The following is a 19552-nucleotide window of genomic DNA, read 5'->3' as shown; positions in this document are numbered from 1 at the left end:
ACCCCCCCTCCCCCCCCCCCCCCGCATCTCCCGGTGCATCTCTTGATGGTGGTGGGTATTGGATCGCACTACGGGGAGGGAAGGGCAGGGCTGGCCACATCTGGTGGAATGTGAGTCTCTCAAATGTCAGCCAGAAAGTGCTTCTAGCTGTGATTAATCTTTGGAAGAAACAAAACATAGCTCTCAGATCCTTGGGACAGCCTCTCCTCCCCAGGGGCTGCCTTGATTTCCATTGCTTGGAGTTTGACGTGCTGGCTTCAAGGTAAACTCTAGGTGGCTAGCACTGAAACCCAGCGCCGTTCTACAGGGGATCTGGTACATCAACCTCAGCACCAATGGGCTTGTCTGAACGTTGTGTCCAGCTGGATCTGGCCTCAGGCTGCACGGGACATCTGCTGTGAATAAACACTTGGGTTTTAAAGAGCCATCACCCATGCACATCTCATTGACGCCACACCCCGTGAGCGCAAGGCTGACCTCAGAGGGGCTTTGCAGCTCTTGCTACGGGGCTGTGCTCTGAGCACAGACTGTGACAACCATCCTGCTGGAGAAACCTGCTCACTCCTGACTACTGAGGCCCCACCTAATAGCTGCTCGTCCCAATACCTGCATGGGGGTGTGAGGGATCTTGTTCGGAGGGTGTATGCGGTCAGTGGGGTGTTCTCGCTGAATATCCTATTGCATAGTCTATGTAGCAGGCCTTGGGTTTCCGTGTGCTTCTCTCCACCCTTGGGCTTTTAATCCTTGTTACTGTCTAAAACCCCACTTGTTTGCCTGATGATTAGCTTACCATTAACTTGACTTAACGTTTAATGGTTCTCACTACCCGCCCCCTCGAATTCGTCACCTCCTCAACTGTATTTTCTACTTGCACTTTTTTTCCAAGTACCTTGGAAAAGTAGAACTGCGTGATGCATTTTTTTTAATTGAATTAGCCAGTCTATTTACTGTTGCTATAAAACGCTGGATAATGACCCTAGAGGGAATGTTGATTACTAAAGCAATCTCATGGATAGAGCAGGGGAGGGGGAAACCGGACTCCTGGGTTCTTTTTATGGCTCTGCCTTGGTCTAGCTGTGTGACCACAGGCAAGTCTCTCTAAGGGACACTGTCAAGCTAACAATTACACTTTTATCTGAAAATTTATACCTAGTATTGATACAGGCAACACCCAGGTTACTAAAACTGAAAGAAAAGGAGGACTTGTGGCACCTTAAAGACTAACCAATTTATTTGAGCATAAGCTTTCGTGAGCTACAGCTCACTTCATCCAATGCTCAAATAAATTGGTTAGTCTCTAAGGTGCCACAAGTCCTCCTTTTCTTTTTGCGAATACAAGACTAACACGGCTGCTACTCTGAGAACTGAAAGAGTGGAAGAAAACTCCTGTCTGTCTTGGTGGATGCTGATCTGCTTTTGCCCTGTATATTTTTCCACTCAGTTTGCCCTGTTTGTTCCCACTGGCATGAGACACACCTACAAGAAAGTTGCGTTTAAAAAAAAAAAAAAATGGGGGCAGATGTGATACTTAGTGAATATATTCAAAGGCTGGGGAGAGAAAAAGATTGTTAGCAGCAGTAGGATCCAAGTTGGTGGTGTGTGTTATGCATCTGAATGGTGGTCCAGTGGTTTGGGTGCTAGCTGGAGACCCTGGTTCATATCCCTCCTCTGCCACAGACTTTAGACAAGTCACTGAGGTTATGTCTACACGGCAGTGTAAGCTCAGGGTTTGAACTGAGGCTCAAGTGTAACGCTGCCCCCCCACCCCCCTTTCTGGCTACACAAACATTCCTCTAACTCGGGGTCCAAGCCTTAGTCAAGCTGGGACCCAGGAGTCAAACCCTATTGCTTTGCAGTGTAAATACAGCCCCACTGGACTCATGCTCTGGGAGTCTGCCAAAAGTATCCCACCATCCCATGGACCAACTTTTTGTCCTCTGGACAGTCAAGTTTTCTCATGTTGCACCGCGAACTAAGGGCTAGAGCTGCCAGATTTTTTGGAGGACGCTAGGAAGTCTGGGATAAGGGTGACTGGACTTGGGCCTGTGTAATGCAATGTAGATGCTGGAGCCCCAGGTTGGGACCCAGGGTTCAACGCTTCCTAACTGGGGTTACAAATGAGCGTAGATGCTCAAGCCCTAGGTTAACAAACCCATGATCTGCTAACTTGAGTTCTACCTCTGGGCTTACGTTGCAGTGTAGACGTACCCTAACAGTGATCCCTCACTGTAGGGTTAACTTGGGTGATCAGAAACCGAGTTAGCCTAGTTTAGGTGTGAGCAACCCCACTGCAAAGCCGTGTCAGTTACTGCATCCTCACCGGTGCTATGCTTCCCCATGTGTCACTAGGACTGCTGGAGGTATATCCCATGGTGCTTTGTGCTGCAGTCAGATGGGCTGCTGTATGATTCTTTCCTAGTGAATTGTGGGAGGACTTGTTTGTCCTTCTGGACGCAAGGGGGGGCATTGTGGGAAGGCATTGGTGGATTATCAGCATTCAAATGGCTTAGCCTGAGTCCTCGCCGCAAAATGCGTGCGTCGCTGCCAGCCAGAGTGAAAGTGGAACCTGAGCTCTAGCCCACACCCCCGGCCAGGCCAGCTAGCCTGCTTAAAAGCACCACTAAACTCAGATGAGAGGTTTTTTGTGTGTGGCAGGAGCCTGAGTTAACGCTGCAATGAAAACATATCCTTAGTCTTTGTGCCTCCGCTTCCCATCTGAAATATTGCAGGGGGAAGGCCGAGTCTGTGGATTTTGATCACTTATGCCTGTCTAATATCTCATAAATACTGATCCTTTTTGCTGACTTTCATTGCTGAGAACTTGGCTACAAGACTGAGAGAGAGAGAGACTTTCTGCAAGAAGTGCTTTTTGCTCTTGTTTATATTCCGTGGGTCATAAAAATTCCCTTGAGACGTGAATTCTCTCAGACCATTAGGCAAGCCTGTGTTTGGGATCACAGAACAAGTTCTAACACACAGGAGCTTAGCTTAGAAAGTTGAAGGCCGCGTAGTCCAGTGGATGGGTCTTTGTACAGACTAGGACAGTGGTTCCCAAACTGGGTTTCGCAAAATGTTACAGGGGTTCTTGGGTGGGGGGGAGGGAATTCCCTAATGGTGGGTAGAGCTGTCCCCAGGGACTCCAGGCAGCATGGGGCCAGCAGCCCAGAGCTCCTGGACTTCCAAGAGTTAAGCAGGTCAAAGCAAGCATATCTATCATACTGAAGAGATTTAAACACCAAGACTCCTTATAAGAAATGGAAAGGGAGGTGGATATTTTTTGCTGTTTTAAAAATTAAATAGGCAGCTGGTATTGTTTTTAAAATTATGATGAACAAATTTAAGGGTTTTTTGGGTTTTTTTGTTTTTTTGTAATGTGCATTGTTTGCCTGGACTGCTCAAGACCTAAACGCTTGTGTACGAGGAACTCTTTAAGCTGGCTTCTTAAATCCCTTCATGCTGTTTCACATCTGATACTCCTTAATGAAACCGAAGAGCCTTGTCTTAGAACAGGCTTATTCAAGGTGATACAAGCTACGAAAGTGAGATCTTGGAAGAGTGTTGCCATTTTCATAATGTAATAAAAATACTGTAATGGTAAATAGTTAATAATAGTGTGTAATGAGCATGTCATAAAAACAAATTTTTATATTTCCAAGATCACTGCTTTTATAATTTATACTCCGGTAACGGAGAAAATCCTTGGAAATATTCATTTTTAGGCAGGGGTTCATGAGACTTGACATTTTAGTGAAAAGGGTTCACAGGTTGTTAAACCACTGGACTAGGACAAGGATGACCTGACTCCTATTCCCACCACTGACCTGCTGTGTGACCGTAGGCCACTAACCTAATCTGTTCACCTCCAATGCTATGTATGCCTTATGCATTTAGATTATAAATCCTTCTGTGTAGGGTGTGACTGTTTCAGGGTACCCAGGATTGAGAGTCCCCTTGTTACCGCCCTACCTCCAGCGAAAGGGCATCTTGCTTGTGCTTTGCTGGGCGTCAGCTCCCTGATACCACTAGCCTATTAGCCATGCAAGCACACTTGTCTGGGCTCTGCCAGCCCTCACTTTGCCTTACAGCTTAGCAATAGGTGCATCCCGGTCCCCGAGACCCTTTGAAGCGTTCCCCTGCGGTGTTCAGCCCCTTATCCATGCCAGGTCTGTGGTCCCCCTAGCTTGTGTGATTTATCTCCAGGTCATCACCTTGGTTGATATCCCAGCATTGCGATATATTGATTGACAATAACCCTGTGGTTTTCACTAAGACTAAAGCGTCAGGAAATAATGAGTTGGAAACAAAGGGTTACTTATAAAACAAAATCATAACGTGCTTTCTAGAGACTAAACTTAACAAGTTACTCTCTTGTCTAAAGACAGGTTTCAGAGTAACAGCCGTGTTAGTCTGTATTCACAAAAAGAAAAGGAGTACTTGTGGCACCTTAGAGACTAACCAATTTATTTGAGCATAAGCTTTCGTGAGCTACAGCTCACTTCATCGGATGCATACTGTGGAAAGTACAGAAGATCTCTTTTTACACACAAACCATGAAAAAATGGGTGTTTACCACTACAAAAGGTTTTCTCTTGTCTAAAGAAGCTTATCTCCCCCTGTGCTCGCTGCAGCATCTTCAACCAAGCTGTCTGAGAGCCTGTTTTCATGAATGAAAATGCACTGCCCCATTTACTTCCTAGGTGTAGGATGAGGGGTGTCATCTCTGTCATCTACTCATATCCCCAAAGCTCACAGTCTGTGCTCGAAGACAGGAGAACATCCCGGGGCTTGTTTTGCCTCTGTGCTGCTTCCTTGTTGACTTCAATAACTTTATATAAATGGGACTCCACTGTCCTCATTTACAATGTTTAATTTACATCTGAGAGAGACAAGTGAATAAACCTCAGAAAACGGGTTTCTCCACTTCTGCTGTGATAAGAATCTAAGAACGTCTTTTCAGTATATACACATAACTCCTCCTATAGTGTCTCTCTCTACATTTCACAACAGAATCAATGACCAGTGTGACCCTGGCTTTCATTGAAAAACTCACATGACATTCTTTGGTGAACCAAAATGTATGGACCTGAACCAGCATTTTCTTGTAATGTCCTTGCCAGTTGGCATTAAGGGGTTCGTGGGTCACATGAGAAGAGTTTCTTGCTATGTGCAGTGCTTGGCACCATAATACGTGTTCTGTATTGGAGTCTAGGCACTAGTGTGATACAGATCAATAAGTTGAATGCGCTTTGCTGGAGCAGGAGGGGGAATGTAATGAGTGTGAGGCTTCTGAAGGCAAGTGTGATGTCTGATGTGTTAGTTCGCACCTACTGGACTCTTCTAGCTCTTGGCTTTGGAGTATTTCTGCAGACTGAGAATCAAGAGACCTGGGTTCTAATCCTAGCTTTGCCATTGACCTGCTGTTTAACCTTGGGCAAGTTGCTTTGCCTCTCTGCCTCCACTTCCCTGTCTCTCAAAAATGAAAATCATGCTTACCTAGCTCTGGAGCTAACTAGAAAACGCCATGCAGAGAAGAGCTAAGCATTTTTTTGGCATGGGGCCAGAGGCCAGATCCCCAGCTGGCATATGAGGTTTGGCTCCCCTGAATTTGGTTTGTCTAACGTACCATCAATTCTCCTTCCTCCTCTGCTCACTGTGCTCTGTCTCCTGCTCTGTGCAGGTCCCCCTGGACGACCGCGTCATCATCTCAGGGAACCTCTTCCAGTACGTGGAGGAAAACAAGAAGTGGCGAAACCGCTTCAGTGTCGTGCCGCACAACTACGGCCTGGTCCTGTACGAGAACAAACTGGTGAGGCCCTTGCTGCTTCTCCACCCCTCTCCCCTTCATGGTGGGTGGTGGTGTCTAGGAGGCGTGTTCAGCACAGGTGGTGCCTGCCAGGGAATGTACCCCTTAAAGGAGCTCTCCTCCTGTCAAGGAGTCTTCAGCAACAGCTGCTCAAACAGCTCTTGCACGTGAGTGACACTAAGCCACTGTGCTCACTGCACTTAATGCTTCAAAGCAAGGCCTCCATGAGCACGTCCGGTGCCTCCAGTTGAGAAATGGACTTAAGTAGCCAGGCTGGAGTCACAGAGCTGGGGAACTAAAGGGAAGCTTTGCACAACTTCTTGGCTTCCTTTGGCTGCTGCACCAGTTGAAGGGCCGTCCTGAGCTCTGGGGCGCTCCTTCGCCAATGGGGAAGGCTGAGCTTGAGACGTGGTGTCCCCCTGATGCAGTAGAATTCCGTGGAGCCCACTGACCTCCCGCATGGGACATCTCCTGCGGGGAGCAGTCTCTCATATTGCACTTCTGTGGGAAACGTATCAAAAGACAACCGCTTCCTCTCCCCCATCACAATCCTCCAGCAAGGCTGCAGGCACCTGATTACCTGGTTACCTTTCACACCAGTGAGTATCCCACATCCACAGCAGGTTCCCCATGCACACGCACCCACTTCACAAGAATCAGACGCTAGAAGTTCTGTATGGACAAGCCTTAGTGTATTAACCCCTGCCAAAAACAAGGGTGAGGAGCAAGGCACAGGTCCTGCTTAACAGGGTTTCAGAGACATGGGCTTGTTATGGATCCTGGTTTGAGCAGCTTTGGGAACCACTCCCACAGACTGACTCTCCTTCCTCTCTAGGCCTATGACAAAGGGATTCAGCCTCGAATAGTCCTCAACAGCGCTGGCTACAAAATCCTCACCTCACTGGACCAGTATCTTGACCTTGTCAATAGCAGTTTACCAGGTAAGTCCACCCTGTTGATGACCTCCTCTCCCAGGTGCTCTGCACGTTCAGGTGCAAAGGGGGAGGGTGGGATAACGGAGGACTAGAACAGGTGATGTACGTCGGCCCCTCTGTTATACCAAGCTGGCTTACATGTGTGTTTTTTTCCCTTCGTCTGCTATCCCCAAATACTTTCCAACATCTGTAGGACAGGAGCTGGAGGCGGACGTGGATACATGTGATCTTGGTCCCCTTTTGTCCCTGTCGAACTCTCCTGGCTTCAGTGTCCTTCACTGGAAGGAACAGAGGAGCCAGAGAGGTGGCTCCCAAGTAAGTAGGGGGGAGACAAAGTGTAGGTAGGGAGGAGTGCAAACATCTGGTGTCCCTTGCTGTGCCATGAAGACATGAACACTCCTTTGCATGGCATGGGCTCCCTCCCACACAAGTGCCTTCTCGCCCTCCCTGGCTCCGTTCCTTGAGAATGCAGTTGGGATTATTTCCCTGCTGTCTCTGCTCCCTTCCAGGAAGGGAGCCTGTCACTTCTAGCCTCTGCTCTCCAGAGCCGGCCACTTGATATCTCTGAAACCGTTTCACTTAGCAAATGAGAAACCTCTCTGGCCAAGTCTCCTCCTCCCACCCCCTTGTTTGGAGAGTGGTGAGAGGGCTGGGGTGGAGGAGACAAGGTGAGGGGGGAGGTGGAAAGAAGGCTCGTTTTCAAGGGCTCAGTGCCAGGTTTTCAAAAATGCTTAGTGCAGGTTGGGAGCTGAGCAACGCTGAAAACCTGATCACTGCAAGCTCATCCCCCTGTGATCTCGAAATGAGCTGGCTTCCGTAGGCTCAGGTGGGCCCTCCTGCTAGCCACCCCCTTGCAGCATCGCTGGGCAGTCCTGGTTCTGGTTATGTGCATGGAATTTTTTTTTTTCTTCAGATTTTTAAAACCAGGTGAATCTTTGGTGATTTCTAAAATCCCGTGGAATGACCTAGTTTTTAAGGAGCAGGCTTGTGGGGTTGGGAGTTGGTACCCACCTGTAGAAACCCTCCCCATGCCTTGGCGAGAACACGTTACCTTCCCGCTCCAGGGACTCTTTCCTAAGGGGTGCTGGGGGGAACACCCCTCTTCAGAGCAGAGCTGCTGCCGCAGGCTCTAGACTGAGCTGCGTCTTGTGGAAAAATGCCTCAGCACAACAGTGTGTAAATACACAGAGTCTGATTCAAGTGTCCTGCTGCCAGTGTGTAAAATAGCACCGGGGGTGGGGCTGGGAGGAGGGTGAGAAGATTCCAGCAGGAGCAGGGGTGGCTCAAAAGGCATCGGGCTGAAGGAAGCTGGCCAGGAATAGCTCGTTCCCAGTGGGATAACAGGGCCTCTTCCTAGACTCTGTCCGAGTCGCGTGAGCCAGGACAGTGGAGGAGCCCTCCTGAGTGGGCAGTGGTTGGTACAGAGGGCGGGACAGACGCAGCCGTCTGGAGGGTACCGTTGGATAAGGCATAAAACTCCTTGAGCAGCCTGCCAAATTGCAAGGCTCAGCAGTTTCTCCTCACCCCAGAGTGCAGTGCGCTATGGCAGGGTTCTGCTCCCCTCCTAAAGGGGTATCAGGGTTTGGTTGCTGGCGGAGTTGTGGGCACTGGATTCGGGCCAGTGGTCAACCTCATGGGGATAGAACCTATGTCCCTAAAACAGGTTGAGGAGCAGGTGGTTATGGGGCCAGGACCCTGAGCTGAATTGCCCTTGCTGTGAAAAGGTGTTCCATCTAAATGCTGCGTTACAGAGACAGTGCAGATGTGCTCCCAGCCCACAGCTGAGACCCTCCCGTCCTCCGTGCGCGGTCAGGCAAGCACGACCCCGTTGGGTTTGACCTTGTCGAAGGGCCTCGTAAACGCCACAGCAGGAAGTCTGCTTCTAGTTTGCTGGCTTTCTTTCTGCTTCCCCTGCTGCTTCCTTCTCCTCCAGGACTCTCGTCCTTAACAAAATCTGGTGATTCCAGGTGGGAGCGCGGCGGGCCCATCCCTCCGCCACAGCTAAAACAAGTCTTCGTGTGATCCTCCATCCAGTGGCACACGCCAAGGGCCCTTCAGCTGCTCCTCCAAGCTCCCCGGGGCCACTCCACTCATGCTTTGCAGTGGAGCTGCCCCCTCTGTTTTGGCCTGTCACTCCCTGCTGCTTTTCCAGTGGGTGACCATGTTGATGGGATGCTCCTTGAGAACAGGAAGGGTAGCCTGGATCACCACCTCGACTTCAGGCAAAAGAGTGGTGGGGGATGGTTCGGGATGTCTCCAGAGCTAGTTCTGGAGCTCATGGAGACTGGGGCAAGTACATATCTTAGTTTGGGGCAGCCGATTGAGGAATGCCACTGACCCTGATTCGTCAAAGCTCCAGTGGAGCGGTTCCGCAGGCAGATGTAGATGGGGGCCTTGTTGCCAGGCCCATGACTAGGTGTGGCTCCCGCGCCAGCCCTGGGAACACAAACTTTCCCATTGATGGCTGGTGCCAGCCCCTTGGGCTGGGGCTAATCATAGAATCATAGAATATCAGGGTTGGAAGGGACCCCAGAAGGTCATCTAGTCCAACCCCCTGCTCAAAGCAGGACCAAGTCCCAGTTAAATCATCCCAGCCAGGGCTTTGTCAAGCCTGACCTTAAAAACCTCTAAGGAAGGAGATTCTACCACCTCCCTAGGTAACGCATTCCAGTGTTTCATGCTGGCTGATGCGACACAAAGACCCAAAATGGGGATGCAACCAAACGGTGAAAGTGGAGGCTGGAAGTAATGAGACGAGGAAATATTCCCTCTTGGATTAAAATGCAGTCTGGTATGGGCAGGGCTTTGTGAGACTGAGAGAGAATCTGGTCCAGTAGCAGCACCCACTTAGTGCTAACTGGCCCCTGAGTGGCCCCTGGAGACTGGCTTCCCCTCACATCCCATATGATGGGTCTGGGTTGAGCCCCCTTAGCAGGGCAGTGCAGGAAGCCATTCTGTGGCCGGGCTGTTGAGGCCGTCGATCTCCATGGCACGCAGTCTAACACCTTTCACCCATGATGTGCATTTGGATCCAGAAAGTGGGCCTCCTGCCTGACCAGTTTCAAGCCATGTTTCTAGCACATGCCCATGACTCGAGGTCTCTCTTTCTTTCTTCTTTCATCAGGGACAACCCCCAAATCCAGCAATGCCCCGATCCTCAAGTGCCCCACCCAGTTTCCTCTCATCCTTTGGCACCCGTACTCCCGTCACTACTACTTCTGTGTGATGACCGGCAAGGAGCAGGACAAGTGGCGAGCGGTGTTCCAGGACTGCGTGCGACACTGCAACAATGGTAAGTGCAGGGCTTGCGGTCTCCTACCAAGAGATTGGACGTTGTGCGTCTTGGTCTCCTCCTTCCCCATCGCCTGGTGTGAATGTTGTGGTGTTACGAGCAATACATGCAAGATCAGAATTGTTCCTTCCCCAAGTGCAGTCTGGCCCTGAGAAGCGATCCTCTTAGGACATGCCATCGAGGGGTTCCAGGTTTCTTTAAAAAGAAAAGGAGTACTTGTGGCACCTTAGAGACTAACAAATTTATTTGAGAATAAGCTTTCGTGAGCTACAGCTCACTTCATCGGATGCGTTCAGTGGAAAATACAGTGGGGAGATTTATATACGCAGAGAACATGAAACAATGGGTGTCACCATACACACTGTAAGGAGAGTGATCACTTAAGGTGAGCTATTACCAGCAGGAGAGCGGTTTCTTTGTGTCTCTGCTGTTTCTGTGTCAAACGGGCTCTGCTTAAAAGTAAAACACTTTGTGTTTGCTAAATGGCCATCCTGCGCGTGTATCCTTGTGTGTGCATTCAGCGCTCAGCGCAATGAGGTTCTGGGCCACGTCTGGCCCTCCTGGGTGATATTGCAATCTAAATAAGAAATCCTGGGAGCTGAGTCAAGCCCTGGGGCTTCCTTCCTCATGCTAACACAGACCCTGCTGGCCATGTCGGTGTTCAGTCTGTGGGTGTATGCTTGCAGCCCCAGTGGTGTAAGAATTTTAACCCTGCAACTGGAACTTACTGGGTCATTCCATATGGCTGCCCGTCCCTGCAGTATCTGAGCATCCTCCATGTAAAATCAAGAGCAGTGACCAAGTCCCTAGGGGGCTCTGTGGAGTCTCTGGTTCCTCTCTTCTGGGGTAAAACTTTGCTTGAGGTAGGGTGGTGGGATGTTTTTGGCTGTTGGACAGAAGGGGGTTGATCCATGAGTCCAGATGGAATCGATCACTCTCCCCCGTAGCTGCACTGGGTCTGCAGTGTTAACAGAAGATGAAAAAGGGCGTGGGGGAGAGGTTGGGTAAGTCGGCAGATCTGACACAAGTTAAACCAAGCATCTTCATGCAAATGTCCCCAATGACATTGAGAAAACACCTTTGTAAGCAAAACTGTTTCGAAAGGGAATGAGCTCCTTCCAGAACTGTCAGAGACTGGCCGGCACATTTCTGGGTTCTTCTAGTTGCCCTGTGACAGCAGCTTGAAATGGCCGTTTTCTCACTTGAGACAGAGTTGGAGGGGGGGGTGGCTCTCGTGGCTCAGGATTTAGCAGGATCTCTGACAGCCTCATTAATGGAAAGACACTTAACGTGAGAGCCTGGTGTAAACCGTGACACTGATTGGGGGCCTCGTCTTACTCCTCTGATCTACCACTGTGTATTAAAAGCCACCTCTGCTGACTCGATTGGGTACAGTAAGGTGGGTGGGATGTTACTACTTTCATTCCTGTCTGCTCTGCAGAGTTAACACAGCAAGCTGGATTCATGTAGAGCCTGAATGGCTGACTAACTTCAGATGGTAGAATCTCACGTACTTTTCATGCCAGAAAGGACCCAGCTTGGCCTTTGGATCCCAGACTGAGTTTGCAGGCATGGCAGTTGAGACACGCACCTTTTCACTCAGCACTTTTGATCTGAAGTTGGACACAGTGAAAGGTCCAAAATCTGGGTGGCAACGGGTGAGATCCAGAGGGTAGGGATGAAAGGCCAGGGCACACATGAGGAGTCTACCCCATTGATGCCACAACCATAGGCGCCAACTTCTCCTGGCGCCAGTGGGTGCTTGACCCCCCCACCCTGCCCCGACTTCACCCCTGCCCCGCCTCCATTCCAACCCCTTCCCCAAGGTCTCCGCCCCCTCCCTGCCCTTATTGGACTCCTTCCCCAAATCCCCGCCCCGGTCCCGCCCCTTCCTCACCTCCTCCCCTGAGCATGCCGGATTCCTGCTCCTTCCCTCTCCCTCCCACAGCTTGTTACGCCGCGAAACAGCTGTTATGCCACGAAACAGCTGTTTCGCGGCAGCAAGCACTGGGAGGAGAAGCAGGGACGCAGTGCACTCAGGGGAGTCGGCAGAGGTGAGGTGAGCTGAGGCAAGGCGGGGGGGGAGCTTGGCTGCCGGTGGGTGCAGAGCACCCACCGGTTTTTCCCCGAGGGTGCTTCAATCCCGGAGCACCCACGGAGTCGGCGCCTATGGCCACAGCCCCACAAGCACCAGGACATTGGCAGCCTTTTCAGGGTGTACTGAGCACATCTTAAGGCATCTGCCAACTAGACCAGCTTTTCCTTTAAGCCAGCTGCCGCTGCCCTAGGTGATGCCAGAACTAGCATCCTGTGCTCAGACAGGAGCTGAACCACAAGGAGTTCTGCACTTCATTGTCCAGACCAACCACCTTTCCCTTGAAAGGTGACCTCAGGAGCTGTGGAGGGGGGTGAGAGTCAGAGGAGAAAGCAGGACTAGTTGGCCTGCCATTGTCTGGACTCCAGGCTGAGAGGAGACGATAAACCCCTGTGAGGTCCAGATACTGAATGGCGCTGTTAAGCGTCAGGATGAGGAATCTGGTGGGTGACTTGGTGCAAGGGGAAGAGATTCCTTCCTTCTCCCCAGAACGTGACCAGCTGGTAAGGGCCTAGGACCTCTAGGTTTGGGGCCCATAGGTACCTCTGCTCTTCAGCACCAACTCTGGAGTGAGGCCTGTGATATATGGAGTTCAGATCCCAGAAGGGTTAAAGTGCAGGAGGAGAGAGACTGGCTTGCACCCGGGGGTGGGGGGGGACTGGGTGGGGCAGGTTGACTGAAGTCCTTGGGCTGCAGTCCAGGAGAGAGCTGTCTTAGAAGCTCAGCTGGCTCTATGCTCTTTCCTGGACACCCCCTTCCCCTCCCCCCGCCGGCATGTGGCCCTTGAGCCCGTGCCGAGGCCCCATCACCCCGGCACAGGAACTGACCAAGGGGAGCCAGGGCTCCCTGTGAGGGAGGGAGTTTAAACACTAGGTTACAAAGTGTTTCAATCGTCAACAATATGTGAACCAGCTAGGAAAGCGCTTGTTAAAGGCAAGCCGCTCGTCAAGATTTAATTATTATTTTCTACCCCAAAGGGTAATTAAACGGATCAAAGCTCAGTCTTAAAGAGCCACTTTCCTGTCACTCACCCCTCTTCCCCCCCCCCCCCCCCCAGCTGTCTCCATGCTCTGGCAGGGTGTTGTGGCACTTGGTCTCAGGGGAGGGGGAGCTGGGTGGGCTGGTGGTTGCTGGAAAGACGAGCTGAGAATCAGTGCTACTGTGTAATCGAATTAGCTGCTTTAGGAGCAGCTCATGCGCCTTTCCTGAGCCTTGAAGCGTTTTACAGCCCTGCAATTTATGCACAAACTGGGATGAACGTCCCCTGCATCGTGGGTGTTACATCGATACCAGCAGGGGCTGCCAGCCAGTGAGCAAAGAACACCGTGCTTTCGCCAGCCAGGGAGGCAGAACGTAACCCTGCTTTGCTGTAGATCACTGGTCCCTGAACTTTTCAGGGTTATGGCCCCCTGGAGCCAGGGCTGTGGCTCCCAGGGTCAGGAGCGGGGCCGCAGCTCGGGGCAGGTCTGGGGTCGGGACCAGGTGCACAGCCGCAAGCAGACCACAGTCAGGGCTGGGACCAGGGCCGGAGCAGAGCTGGGAGTGCTGTCGGGCTGGGAGGGGCTCCCTTCCTGCCACTGGTGGAGACTGTGGCTCTGCCGTGCCCCCCCACCCCACATTCCTCCACTCCCCACAGTTTGGGGGACCTCTGCTATAAATAGTCCAGCCAGGACCAATGCCCCCTACTCGTAAGCCTCGCTCAATCCTTAATGACCTCTGGTGGTCAGGGCCTCTGTTTCTTGCCTCACACACAAGTAGCTACCTTCAGCAGTACTGCATCCGTTAGCCTCATGGTAGTCCATATAAAACTCTCTCTAGAGCCATCAGCCAGTCAGGTGCTGTCCCTGTTTTATTCTATAAAGGTTTTTATACCGTGCCCACCACCGTGGTATCTGAGCGCCTACTAGCAGTGCAGTAAGTTCCGTGACTACGCTTCTGTCGTGTGTGTGTGTGTTCTCTTGTCTTCTCCACAAAGGCAGAAGTGTGTGTCGTGGAGTGTCTTGTTTTGGTAGAGGGTTCTTGGGTGTTAAATACACCCATCGCAATGTGTTTGTTGGAGAATGCCAGGTCAGAGAAATGAGCCTGGTATGGTCCCTGAGCCAAAGAGCTTCCAGTCTAAACTGCAGGAGCGTTCCCATTGTTTCAAACAATTGCCCACCCCATCGGAGGTCTGGCTGCCAGAGAGCTGCAAATAACATCCCCGTACTTGGAGCGAGATTCGCACCCGCCTCCAGGAGTCCTGAAATTCCCCGTCGCTAGTAGAACTGCTACCTAGGCACTAAATCGTTAATTTGATTTCACTCTGTGAAGCGTTCCACAGCTGTTTCCATCAACAGAAAACTCCTCTCAGCAGAGCTCATGGGCAGGCTGGGGATTCAGACACTTGTTCCTCTTGCAGAAGATGGTGGTCCGGGAGGGGCAGTATGGCCTAGCCGATATGGAACTGCACCAGGAGGCAGGTGATGTGGGCTCTGCTCCCAGCTCTGCCAGTGACCTGCTGTGCAATTCTGGGCAAGTCACTTCCCCTGCCTGTGGCTCTGGGTTTTCCCCTCGCACCCTTTGTCTGCTTAGATTGTCCGCTGGTGTAAGGGCCGTCTCTTACGCACAGCTGCCAGACATCCCCATTCAGAAGAACATCGTCGTCAGCTTTCCAGTCTTAGCTGAACAAACGGGTCCCTTTCCCTTTAAGACATTGTGGGTCAGAGTTCAGCGCTTCTAATCCTCACTGGTGTCTCCTTGCACTTGCCTGTGGTAATCTCCCAGGGATAGAGGTGCTCAGAGCTCCTCCTCCTCCCCCCCTCTTGACTCAGCAGATATTAGCTGCTTTTTAAATTTTCCATCCCAGCTCTCCCAGTTCATGCTCCGACAGGTCCCTGCAAGGCAGAGCTTAGCTCCGTCACAGGCCTCTGCAGGTTGGGATTGGAGAGCTGGCCGGGCTGTGTGTGGGGTGAGGCCCTGCTGGCACAGACACACTATGGCGTTTATATGCATCTCTCCACACCCTTTCCGCACTCACCCTCTCTTCTGGCGTTTCCTCCTGGGGCCAGGCCGGAATTTGCTGCTCATTAAGCAGCCTTTCCCCTGCAGAGCTATCAGTCGCACCTAGGGTGACCAGGTGTCCGGTTTTCGACTGGAACACCCGGTCGAAAAGGGACCCTGGTGGCTCTGGTCAGCACTGCCGACCGGGCCGTTAAAGGTCCAGTCGGTGGTGCTGCGGCACAAAGGCAGGCTAGTCCCTACCAGTCCTGGCACCACACTGCGCCCTGGAAGCGGCCAGCAGGTCCGGCTCCTAGGCGGGGGTGCCATGGAGCTCTGCGCGCTGCCCCCACCCTGAGCACCGTCTCCACACTCTCACTGGCTGGTTCCAGGCCAATGGGAGCTGGGGGGCGGGTGGTTCCTGTGGGTGAGATCGGCACGTGGAGCCTCCTGGCCCCCCAGCCTACTAGCGCCGGACCTGCTGGCTGCTTCCGGGGCATGCGCAACGCAGTGTCAGGACAGGCAGGCAGCCTGCCTTAGCCCCACTGACTAGGAGCCGCCCGAGGTAAGTCCGCATCCCAACCCCCTGCCCCAACCTTGAGGCCCCTCCCCAAACCTGGAGCCCCATCCTGCACCTCAGACCCCTCATCCCTGGCCCCAGCCCAGAGCCTCACCTCCTCCTGCCCCCCAACCCCCTGCCTCAACCTGGAGCCCCCTCCCATACTCCGAATCCCTCAGCCCCAGCCTGGAGCCCCCTTCTGCACCCCAAAGCCCTCATACCCAGCCTGCACCCCCGAGCCCACACCCCAAGCCCCTGCCCCAGCCCAGTGAAAGTGAGTGAGGGTGGGGGAGAGCAAGCCACCGAGGGAGGGGAAATGTAGTGAGCAGGAGGCCGGGCCTCAGGGCAGGGGTGGGGCTAGTGTGTTCAATTTTGTGTGATTAGAAAGTTGGCAGCCCTTATCACACACACCCCACTCTGGAATTCCTTTCCCACCTAGTGCTGTTCTTCGTGCTCTGCCCCACTGACAAAGGCCCTCTGTTCCATGGTCTCTCTGAGCCCTAAGCCAAGGGGGAAGTGGAAGGGCAAGAAGGGAACATTGGGGAGCTGGCTGGCCAGGCGGGTGCATTGCTGTCTTTGTAATCAATGCTCATTAACTGCTATGCTGTGACAGCTTGGTACCGCCTCCCAAGTCCAGCCCCACAGTGAAGAGTTTCCATTGCTGGTGGATACTTAACTGGGGGGGATGGCGGAGGCGGACAGCAGGCAGCGTTGTCCTAGGTCCAATCAGCCTGGCCTACTTCAAAGGTGAGGGCCTTAGGGTTCCTCATAGTGCTGGGAGATCTCCGACAACCAGAGCTAGTAAACTTGCTTTACTAGCTCTGGAGCTGCAGGCTTTAGATCTGGGCTCAGACTGCAAGGCCACGGGCCTGCTCTGATTTAACCCGCAAGACCATCCAGCTACATGAGCTGCACTCCAGGCACTTAGCCCTGGCGTTCGTTCCCCTGTTCCGCATACATGTGCACGCCCCCACATTATCCTGGGCTTTTCCCACTTTCCCTTGATTTAGGGAAAATTGCCGACCAGACACAAAAGCATAACTGGAGAGAGACCAAGATCCATCATTAGCAGCTGCTAACGAAAGAGGAACTGTTCCCCATTAGTAACAATGAGGGGATTTTTTTTCTTTAATCATTTATTCCACCCTGGCCTGGGCAATCTTAACAGGAGAAACAAAACCGACCGTCTGCTGCGAATCAGCCAGCAGTAAGAACCTGGCTGAGCTGTGGAAAGGGGCTGCTGGCAAACTTGTCTACACAGCTGGTTTTTTTGCTGAAGCATTTTTCATCCAAAAATGCGCATTTGTGAAGAGTGAACCTTCTTGCAGGAAAGGGTCTGTTCTGGTTAACTTTCTCGAGTTGAAAAAGTTGGGAAATCCTCTCTTGTTTTGATGCTTTTGAAAAAAAAATCCAGGTTTCCAGTTCCAAACTGCTTTTCGTTAAGAAATTGAAGCTAATTTACAGCAAAACAAAAATTCTGAATGTGAAAGGGAAAAACCCGGGGGGGTTTGTAGAAAGGGTCGAAAAGAAACCTTCTGATTAACCCCAGCTGAACTTTTTTGAATTTTTTCATTTGAAAAGTTTTTGATATTTTTTTACTTTTATCCTGATCCGTGGCAGAGAAATTTTCAAAATCTCAAATTTTTGTGAGATGGGGACAAACCCCACCCAGCTCTGCTCAGCTAAACCTGTTTCTGGCACTTACCAGTGCAGGAGGGTTACTTACAGACGTCGAGCTGGAGGAAAGGGTCTGTCTTACTCCACATTTACTTAGCTGCAGCCAGGGTTGGGTGGGAGACAAAAGGGGCAGTTCCCCCCCCCCCTCCACTCCCTCTCCCCGACCTCCGTTTGAGAGAGTCCCCAAACCAAGTAGCATTGCGACCTGGTGCTTGGATTGCAGCACCATGCAGGTTTGGCCGGGCCGTCCCTTTGTCCTGTCATGATGAAGAGCCGCTGGGCCAAATTTGAATGTGTGGCATTGCGGCCTGGTGCACGGGGCCACGTGGGTTTGGGGGCCGAGCCAAACCTGAGTGGCACTGTGACACCACACCCCAGATGGCTGAGCGGGACACTAGGGCTAGCCCCGCGGGACAGGAGCCACCAGTGTAGGATGCACGCTCGTCGGTCTTTCTCTGCAACTCCCCTCCGGGTATCCCATCCATAGTAATGTTTTTGACAGTGCAGGGGGCAGTGGTCTCCATTTCAGATTCTGCCCCAGGCCCCCAGAGGCCTTTGTGTGGCCCTGGCCACAGCAGGAGTAAGATCTGCCTGGAGGTGGGAGCTACACAATGGAAGGGGATCACTTTTACCCAGCATTCTTTGGGGTGAATTAGCAAATTCTACCTGGAAGGCGGCTGCTGCTTAGAACACATCCATTTCTGAACAGGTGTGGCACATGCTTCCTCCGCCTCGTCCAGCTTTCTGATGCACAGCGTCCCTGGCTACTCCGTTCCTGGTCAGATTGCCATGGGCACTTACCGGGGCAGTAAGTCTGGCCAAAGACCCACGTGAGGGAGTAGGCAGCTGCCCGTCCAGCTTGCTTTGCTGCTGATCTATATTGTCTTGTGAACCTCAGTCACTGGAAGGGAGAGGCTAGTTAGTGCATTAAAGGGGCACACATTTAAACAGGCCACAGCTGCACTGGTGACCTGGCTTTATTACAGATAAAACCAAAGATTCCAGTAACAGAATGAATTTCTAAAGGCGATAGCCCAGGACCCTCCGGGGCGGGTCTCCGGTCAGTCCTCTGCAGGAGATCAGACGACATGATTATTATGGTCCCTTATGGTCTTAAATCTTTTAGCTGCGTTTCAATAAGATTATCTTGAAATTCCCTTGATTAAAAAACGGCATTGTGGTTTCCCATGTTTATGCTGCTCATGCTCCAGATAAATGCTCAGCACACAAGCAAAAATACCTTGTGATTTCTCCCCCGCACTCCCCCCCACAACTGCCAACCCATCATACGCTTCCTGGGGTGTGAATATACAGCTAGGTTCTCCCTGGCTTACAGATCGGAACAGAGATTCTGCAGTAGCTGCTAAATTAGCAATTTTGGTGTTGATGCATGAGTCACAGGAGCATCCGGCTGGCTCTGCAGGGCTAACTGGAATGGAAAGTAAATAAACTGGTTTTTGCAGGTAGGTCTGACACCCGAGGAGCAGGATACTTTGAGTACTTGCCATTTTTACGTAGGGACTTAAAATTAAAGTCAAGTTTTAGAAATGACAAGGACCAGTGGAGTCTAACTTCAAAGATTTTTAGGATTTTTTTTTTTTTTTGCTACTAAATTAATATAAAACCGACCCCCTTTTGCGTGCCTCCGTTTACGACAGTTGTTGCTTCAAAACACTTCTAAAGGAATTCGCTTTTGTTTGCTCGGAACTGTTTCAGTGGATTTAGCTCTCCCGCTGAGTAGTAACAGTGGAACAGGTCCCTGGCTGTATGCTTGCATAAGACACTGTTGCTGTTGTAGACAGCCGTGTCTGTGACCACCCAAGGGACTAATCTTGGCCTGAGCGTTTCTTGGTTGCTTGTAATAAGAGCAGCACCCAGATATCACCATGTCTAGGGCCCTACCTAAGTCACGGTCTGTTCGGGTCAATTTCACGGCCATAGAATTGGAAAATTTGGTAAATGTCATGTTTTCTGATGTTTAAATATTAATTTCAGGCTGTTGTAACTGCGGGGGTCCCAACCCAAAAGGGGGCCACCGTGGGGTGTGTGTGTGTGTCCGTTTCACAAACCTGTTATACGGGGGTCATGGGATTGCCACCCTCACTTCTGTGTTGCCTTCAGAGCTGGGATCTGAAGGCAGCAGCTGCTGAGCTTCCTGCAGCCGTAGGAGATTCGTGGAGATGGGTCTGATCTCACCCGTGCTGCTGGGAGCGCC

The 19552-nt window shown here is 51.6% G+C and overlaps 1 protein-coding gene across 1 annotated transcript in view; it reads left to right on the top strand.

Annotated features, from left to right (window-relative positions):
• NIBAN2 (niban apoptosis regulator 2) overlaps positions 1–19552 on the top strand; it is a 100856-nt gene that overhangs the window by 58176 nt on the left and 23128 nt on the right. Inside the window, exons 3-5 of the mRNA XM_037879753.2 lie at positions 5678–5806; positions 6639–6744; positions 9863–10030. Coding sequence (XP_037735681.1) covers positions 5678–5806; positions 6639–6744; positions 9863–10030 — 403 coding nt within the window. The remainder of the gene's footprint in view (positions 1–5677; positions 5807–6638; positions 6745–9862; positions 10031–19552) is intronic.

The sequence above is a fragment of the Chelonia mydas genome, chromosome 16 (genome assembly GCF_015237465.2).
Source record: "Chelonia mydas isolate rCheMyd1 chromosome 16, rCheMyd1.pri.v2, whole genome shotgun sequence".
Lineage (NCBI taxonomy): Eukaryota > Metazoa > Chordata > Testudines > Cheloniidae > Chelonia > Chelonia mydas.
This window is presented reverse-complemented; position numbering and strand designations above follow the sequence as displayed.